This window comes from Silurus meridionalis, chromosome 4 (genome assembly GCF_014805685.1).
Source record: "Silurus meridionalis isolate SWU-2019-XX chromosome 4, ASM1480568v1, whole genome shotgun sequence".
Lineage (NCBI taxonomy): Eukaryota > Metazoa > Chordata > Actinopteri > Siluriformes > Siluridae > Silurus > Silurus meridionalis.
Genome location: NC_060887.1, coordinates 10357258 through 10366158, shown reverse-complemented (window position 1 = coordinate 10366158; position 8901 = coordinate 10357258). Strand labels below are relative to the sequence as shown.

The window sequence follows — 8901 nt, the reverse complement described above, 5'->3', positions numbered from 1 at the left end:
GTGTTTGACTGGAAATATTTTTATAGAGAGTAAAATATTTAAAGTTATTTAAAGTTTAAGTTTACTTATTCTGGAATAATATTCCTGTCTGTTTTTATTCATATTTATGTTAAAAAACATTGTTTTAGTGTTTTCAATAAATGTTTATCCTGTTCGGCCCGCAACTTAGTGTGCTTTGAGTTTTGGCCCCCTGTGCAATTGAGTTTGACACCCTGATATAGATTAATATCATTAATTATTAATAATAACATATAATTAAAGGTAAATTGAGCAAGTGTGTATCAAACTGGTAGCCCTTCACATTAGTCGGTACCCAAGAAGTAGCTCTCGGTGTCAAAAAGGTTGGTGACCCCTGGTGTAGGCTATGTGCCAATTCAAATCAAATCAAATCAAATCAAATTTTATTCATCACATACACATACATACAGGGTACGACATGCAGTGAAATGCTTTATACGACGGTCCGGCAAGAGGGGAATAGGGTGGGGGGAAAGAAAAAAACAGATAAATAAAGTATAAAAACTATATAAAATAGAATATAAGGTATAAGGATATATAAAAATAGGTATGTAAACAAGAGAGAAAAATGTATATACAGAGAAAATCCTTATGGCAGTAGACGGTGAAACAGTAAACAGTGTGTACCAAAGTGTAAACAATAGACAATTTTAGTGATGGGTTGTCCATAAAGTGTCCGTGTGCAGTATGGTGCGGTGTAAGGGTCCGTAATTGTCCGTGTGCGGTGTGGTGTGTTGTATGGTGTGGTGTAAGGGTCTGTAAAGTGTCCGTGTGTGGTATAGAGTGTCCATAAAGTGTCCGTGTGCAGAATGGTGTGGTATAAAATAAATAATATAAAGTGCACTTTGCTGTGCAAGTCCAGAGTTTAAAGTGACGTGGTGCGAGAGGTGAGGTATGTACAGAGAAGAGGTGTGATGATGGAGAGAGTGGACCAGCTTTTAGATCCCGGGTGTTTCCTGGTTTAAACACCGAATGGCCTGCGGGAAGAAGCTCCTCCTCATTCTCTCTGTGTTCGCTTTCAAGGAGCGGAAGCGTTTCCTTGAACGCAACAAAGAGAAGAGTCCATTGTTGGGATGGCTGAGGTCCTTCACAATCTTTCTGGCTCTGGTCCTGCACCGCGAGCTGTAGATGTCCTGCAGGTCAGGGAGCTCGGTGTGGATGGTACGTTCAGCTCGTCTGTCCTGCATGTTGCTGTTCCCGAACCAGGAAGTGATGCTACCCGTCAGAACGCTCTCAATGGTGCAGGTGTAGAAAGTCTTTAGCACCTAAGAGGGTAGTTTAAAGTCCCTTAAGCGTCTCAGATGGTACAGACGCTGCCGGGCCTTCTTCACCAGGGTGTTAGTGTGACAGGACCAAGACAGGTCCTGTGTGATGTGAACACCCAGGTACCGAAAACTGTCCACTCTTTCCACTGGAGTCCCGCAGATGTTTAGCGGTTGGTATGACCGCTCCCGCTTTGTGCTGAAGTCCACGATCAACTCCTTAGTTTTGCTGACGTTCAGGAGAAGGTTGTTCTCCTGGCACCATCTCTCCAGGTTTTTAACCTCCTGTAGGTAGGCCGTCTCGTCGTTGTTGTTGATCAGGCCCACCACAACAGTGTCGTCAGCAAACTTGATGATGGTGGTGGAGTTGGATGTGGCCACACAGTCATATGTGTACAGTGAGTACAGCAGGGGGCTCAGAACACAACCCTGGGAAGCTCCAGTGCTGAGGGTGAGGGTGGATGAGGTGTGTTTTCCCACCCGTACGGCTTGTGGTCTGTCTGTCAGGAAGTTAGAGATCCATTGACACAGCGGCTGGCTGAGGCCCAGGACCTCTAACTTAGAGGTGAGTGTGGAGGGAATTATGGTGTTGAATGCTGAACTGTAGTCTACGAACAAAATCTTTGCATAATTCCCGTTTCTTTGGTCCAGGTGGCTCATCGTGGTGTGGAGGAGATGAGCAATGGCAATTCTCCTCTTGTGTAGTATGGAATCTCCTGGATGCTGAAATAGCTGAACAGTCCCCCCATTTCTTTGTCCCCCACATATCCTTGTCCATTATGAGTGTTTATTTTCTGGATGCCACCTGTTAAAGTGAAAGTTTACATGAAGATAATACCATCAATCATGATCATAGGTGCACTTCACACTGACCACATTTTGCTACTTACAAAATATCTTCACTGTAATTTTTCTCCATGTCCCCCTGTTCTGCAATACATAATCCCATCATATCTTAGAAAAAAAACTAATCAAAATTGACCTCCTGTGGATTTTAGTCCCCTGTTGTTTGACAAACAAATTCATAGACCCCAAAAAATGTGTTCAATGCTGATTCCAAATCACTTTAAAAAGTATGACGATATGAAAAAATTGTATTTGGACTACACTTTAGTACTGTTCATGATATCTATAAGCATTTGCAATATGAATTCCTATGCACAGTATGAAATAAGACACTAAGTATCATTTACTCGTGCTTCACTGTAATGTTTATCATCACTTATGCTCTGATTAAATTTAACTTCAGCATGCTTAATCTGTAGGTTTTTCTATTTCTTTTTGGTTCTTGAGTACATGTAATTGAGTAATGCTTTCTTGCAATTGTGTCCTATGTGGGCACACCTACGTTTACTATATACACAAAGCTTAACCTGTTTGTGAAACCTCACCAAACTTGCTCCACTGGGTTGTGCTTTTGTTTTATTGTAGGTTACAGTTGAGAGATTTTACATGTGTGCAAATGTAATTTCATAAATAAAAATTATTCTTTCAGGTATGGAACATTTTTCACACAAAGCAAAACCTGTTTTATTCTACCCTACCAGCCCAAACTTAGACATAGAGACTAAAGTTAAACTGATGTTTCAGCATCTTGGTGAAGTAGTAATTGGGTGGCATTGTAAACCGATGACGCTTTTACAGGTGGAGATGTGGAGAGGTAAAGGGAAAAGGGGAGGGATCGCGATAGTAGTTGTGGGTGGGAGGGTTGCAGAGGGCTGAACAGAGGATATCAACTGCTGTATATAATCCTCCATCCATCCTTCTTCTACTCACTTCTTCTTTCTACTTGATTTTTGCAGGTCTAGCTGTCAAAAACAAATGTAAGAAGAGAAGATGAAGAGTTATTTTTAATGGAGTGCTAAAGAAATAAGTTTCCAAGATTGTTTGTTTTGTGTGGGTATATATATATATATATATATATATATATATATATATATATATATATATATATATATATATATATATATACAGGAGTGCAGAATTATTAGGCAAGTTGTATTTTTGATTATTAATTTTATTTGAGGATTTAATTTGAACAACAACCATGTTCTCAATGAACACAAAAAACTCATTAATATCAAAGCTGAATATTTTTGGAAGTAGTTTTAGTTTTAGCTATTTTAGGGGATATCTGTGTGTGCAGGTGACTATTACTGTGCATAATTATTAGGCAACAACAAAAACAAATTCATACCCATTTCAATTATTTATTTTTACCAGTGAAACCAATATAACATCTCAACATTCACAAATATACATTTCTGACATTCAAAACCAAACAAAAACAAATCAGTGACCAATATAGCCACCTTTCTTTGCAAGGACACTCAAAAGCCTGCCATCCATGGATTCTGTCAGTGTTTTGATCTGTTCACCATCAACATTGCGTGCAGCAGCAACCACAGCCTCCCAGACACTGTTCAGAGAGGTGTACTGTTTTCCTCCTTGTAAATCGCACATTTGATGATGGACCACAGGTTCTCAATGGGGTTCAGATCAGGTGAACAAGGAGGCCATATCATTAGATTTTCTTCTTTTATACCCTTTCTTGCCAGCCACGCTGTGGAGTACTTGGGCGTGTGTGATGGAGCATTGTCCTGCATGAAAATCATGTTTTTCTTGAAGGATGCAGACTTCTTCCTGTACCACTGCTTGAAGAAGGTGTCTTCCAGAAACTGGCAGTAGGACTGGGAGTTCAGCTTGACTCCATCCTCAACCCGAAAAGGCCCCACAAGCTCATCTTTGATGATACCAGCCCAAACCAGTACTCCACCTCCACCTTGCTGGCGTCTGAGTCGGACTGGAGCTCTCTGCCCTTTACCAATCCAGCCACGGGCCCATCCATCTGGCCCATCAAGACTCACTCTCATTTCATCAGTCCATAAAACCTTAGAAAAATCAGTCTTGAGATATTTCTTGGCCCAGTCTTGACGTTTCAGCTTGTGTGTCTTGTTCAGTGGTGGTCGACTTTCTGCCTTTCTTACCTTGGCCATGTCTCTGAGTATTGCACACCTTGTGCTTTTGGGCACTCAGTGATGTTGCAGCTCTGAAATATGGCCAAACTGGTGGCAAGTGGCATCTTGGCAGCTGCACGCTTGACTTTTCTCAGTTCACGGGCAGTTATTTTGCGCCTTGGTTTTCCACACGCTTCTTGCGACCCTGTCGACTATTTTGAATGAAACACTTGATTGTTCGATGATCACGCTTCAGAAGCTTGGCTATTTTAAGACTGCTGCATCCCTCTGCAATATATCTCACTATTTTTGACTTTTCTGAGCCTGTCAAGTCCTTCTTTTGACCCATTTTGCCAAAGGAAAGGAAGTTGCCTAATAATTATGCACACCTGATATAGGGTGTTGATGTCATTAGACCACACCCTTCTCATTACAGAGATGCACATCACCTAATATGCTTAATTGGTAGTAGGCTTTCCAGCCTATACAGCTTGGAGTAAGACAACATGCATAACGAGGATGATGTGGTCAAAATACTCATTTGCCTAATAATTCTGCACTCCCTGTATATATAATGCTTTGTGAAATGTTCCTGCCAACTTTCTTTACTTTGTTTGTTAACCCATTGTCTCAAATATAGAGGAAAATCTAGGGCCGCTGCCCCTAATCTGCTTGTGTTTAAACCAACTTTTTGCCTTTACAACTACTTTTTACTTTATCCTGCCTCTGAATCCCTCCTGGAAAATTTGATTCTTTATCAGTACTTCATTACTCTTATTATTCCACAGCTAGGCATGACATACTCTCTATTAATGTGTGCATGTGTGTGTTGGGCATGGTCTGATCATCTCCTTCGTCAATCAAACACCTCAAATGTTACACAATTGTTCTGTTGAAACAAAAAAGAATTTAAACAAATTCTTAACTTGAAACAGCAGTGATTCGATTCATTCATTTTCCTACCTGTTGATGCTAAAGTGCTGGATATTATAAGTAATAAGCTAATAAACATATCTGTACAGCTGTTCTATAAAAATGGGAAAAAAAATTAATTCCTCATTTTACTTATTTTTTGTTTACTTGAAATAAAATTGAGGCTACACATGTCTCCTATTTTGACAGAAAACAAGCTCAGTAAGAAATTCAAACTTATAGCAAGTACATAAAGCAAGTAAACTTTTTTCCCTTTTCAAAAGTCATCATGTCTGATCTGAAGAAAGGAATGTGTCTTGTCATCACCACCTTTCATAAATACGCTAGCAAGGAGGGAGACCCACAATTTCTTAGCAAAGGAGAGCTAAAAGATCTGCTCACCACTGAGCTGGGACCAGTTTTTGAGGTATGATTTTCACCCAGAAGCTTATAGAAAAGCTTTGTTTGCTTCATATATTGCTTTATAGATTGTGTTGTATTAATGGTATAAAAATGTAATCACCTGCCATATGCTTTTTGTATGTTTTCTTCATCAGAACTGCAATGACCAGGCACAACTGAATAAAATTTTTAATGACCTCGATAATAATAAAGATGGTAAGGTGGACTTTCAAGAGTATGTCACCCTTGTGGCCTGCATTACAATGCTCTGCAACGAGGGCTGTCAAGGGAAGAAAAAATAATTAAATGGAGACTGACCCTTACCAGCTGCAACGGTGCATAAATTAAAATCTTTTTTTTCTTTGGTACAGAGAAAGATGTATCTGGCATCTTACATCGCTAAATGAATTTGTGAAATAAAAGATTTAAAAAAAAATACAGGCTGTTTAATATGTAGGAGTTTCTATTTGTTTTAGTTTTCTTGAGTACATGTAGCTGAGTTCTGCTACTGAGTACTTGCCATAATCTTCTATGTGGGCACACCTAGGTTTACTATATACAGAAAACCTAGCCTGTTTGTGAAACCTAACTGGACTTGCTTGATTGAGTTGAGCTTTTTCTTTAATGGAGGATACATTTCAGGCATTTCACTTGTGTGCAGATGTCATTGTTGTGATTTAATTAAATAGAAATTCTTCTTTTGGTTATGTAAAAAGTTTCACACAAAGCAAAGCTATTTTATTCTATTTTACCAGTCCAAGCATAGACATAGGTGTTCAAGTTATGTTTCAGTATCTTGGGGAAATAGTAATTACATTTACATCTATGGCACTTGGCAGACACCCCTTATCCAGGACGACTTACATTGATCTAATTCCAGAGGTAGCAAAATGTAGCGTCTGGGTAGGATCATTTTGTGTATCAGCTAGATTACCTGTCCCAGGCATTCCTTTTAGCCTTTAACATCTGCATATCAATCTCAGAATGGGCCCCACGGTTAACACTTAAAATAGGGGGTTCCATACCACAGTGTCATACCCCCACACCAAAAGACACAAAACATGACACTCTCTAGCTGACTTCAAAGGGGCATTCAAGTGATAAGGCAGTCCACTCTCCAAACTTGGCCGAAAATACATGCCTGGCATTGGCCATTCCACCAAAGATGGGTGTGGCTAGGGGACCTCAAAATGTCCTGAATCTCTACCAATCGTGGCTCAAGAACCTTTCTTCAAGAAGGAACTCAAACCCTTTGAGACAATTCTTCCAGCAAGCTTTACCTCCAAGAACTTCTCTTACTCTGATCTTCAGGAGAACCTGGCAGACCATCTAACTCCCTCCTAATGGACTCCTCAAGAATCTCTTTTTGTCTACCGCATCCAGACTTGTGTATAGCAACAAAGCCAATGAAAGTAATCGTTTTACCAACTATTTAAATATGTGATTAAGCTTGAGCCTCTTTATTAAGGTGAATTTGAATTTCTTGATGATTCTCACTTAGGTTGTGGTCAATTCAAAGTTAAACTTGCCATTGCTTTTCTTCCTTTCTCTCTCTTTCTTCTTGTTCATTCGTTTCCTTTCTCTACATATTCTTAATTTCTCTGTCTTTTTATGTTTGTGTAGTTTAGTTCCGTGTTGCATGGTCTCATTCATTACAGTTTTTCTCAACTGCTATCAGTCATTTCTCAGATCAGAATTGAAGTTTGCAGATCTCCAAGTGCATTTCTCAAAACAACACGTACAAACTGCACAACATAGTGGATAACCGGAAAATACATGTCACCTGCTCAAAATGCTTTGTCTATCGTGCAAAAGCATGTTTTTTCATCAATCATTTTGTCAGAGGCAGCAGAATCCCATGTCATTTTTTTAACAATGTGAACGTGACAGGCAAAATTATTAGTCATGTTGTCAGTAGAACATTGTCGGAACTCAGAACCCGTCTCTGAGCAGACACATCACGGGTGGATTCTTTGTTTCAGTTAATTCCCAATGTAGGACTCTTAACCTAATAAAATACAATGAAATGGACCTAAAATGCCAATGAAGAATCTTCAGTCTTGGATGAGAAAGAGCAAAAACTTCTTTATTCCAGACATGTTCTGATGAGCCTATAGAAGGTGGTCACTTCATCACATCAAAATGATCAAGCGCACACACACTTTGCTCATTCTTATACCCTGGTGTTACATGACACCTTTACTTTTTTTCTATTTTCTTCATCCTAGCAAAGTCCCCTTCCTGTGATTCCATATTTGGGTTTTCCTGTTCCCCCATTACCCTTATTTATGGCCTTTTCTCTATGTCACTTAAGAAAAGAATGTGTATACAACTTTCACCGCCTCTGGTACAGCCAGGCACCGCTTCCTCGTGCTCTCAGGTTTTTATGCGTGGACAACCATTTTGCGGCCTACTTTATCTTCTCTACATCTACTTTGTGTAAGTGTTTTGCTTTTATAATGATATTTGCTATTCCATTTTTATTAAATCAAGCTATATTATTCTACTTAAATTGTCTATTTGTATATGTTTAACTACATTATTCTACGTGGTTATGTTAGTGTCTAAGTCATACTTCATTTATATTATCTGAACTGACTGTTGCATAATGTGTTAAGCTTCACAACTATAATGATTGTAAGCTTATTACTTTTGTTGTTACATGCACATATTAGTTGTATGTTTTTAGTAATTGTGATCTCTGTTTGTTTCTTTTATTCAGCTCCAACTTACAGAAGTCCTGGGACATCTCTTAGGAGCATTTTTCACTAAAAGCATCGTAAATCTCACCTCTTCTCTGCACAATAAACATGCTTAAGCCTTGTATGTTGTTCTTTCTTGTCTATCCAACACACTCATAACACCAGTCAGACTCTACTCTACTCTATTTATTAATATCTGATCGCTATTGTGAATTGTACTTGGAGTACATAGACTACATGAGACTGATTAAAACACATAAGCTAAAATAGTTTTTAATCAAACTGCTTCTATTGTATCTAATAGGTTCTATACTAATTATTAGGTCAATTTATTGGATGGATATTAGTTGGATTAAAACACACTCTAGATAAGGTTAATTCAAACATTTTTCTCGACAATTAACATCATACTCAGTTTTAGTTATTTAAATTATACTCAAGTCAGGTTTTGATGACTAGAAACTACTAAATTACCGTACTGGTGTGTGTCATAATTTACAGTGTTCTTTCGGTAAAAAAATAAGTTACTTTTGCAAACCATTATGCATCAACCAGGTGTTACAGTAATTTACATGGTAGGAATAGATAATTTTTCTGATTGATTTCATCTAACCTGGGTTAACTAATCAACATCGACCCACGTAACAG

The 8901-nt window shown here is 38.7% G+C and overlaps 1 protein-coding gene across 1 annotated transcript; it reads left to right on the top strand.

The window, feature by feature from the left end:
- Positions 1–3074: 3074 nt before the first annotated feature.
- On the top strand, positions 3075–5905 carry LOC124384251 (ictacalcin-like). The gene is made up of 3 exons (XM_046846946.1): positions 3075–3103; positions 5434–5576; positions 5707–5905. The coding sequence occupies exons 2-3, from the start codon at positions 5439–5441 to the stop codon at positions 5851–5853; spliced, it is 285 nt and encodes a 94-aa protein (XP_046702902.1). The 5' UTR covers positions 3075–3103; positions 5434–5438; the 3' UTR covers positions 5854–5905.
- Positions 5906–8901: the final 2996 nt, after the last annotated feature.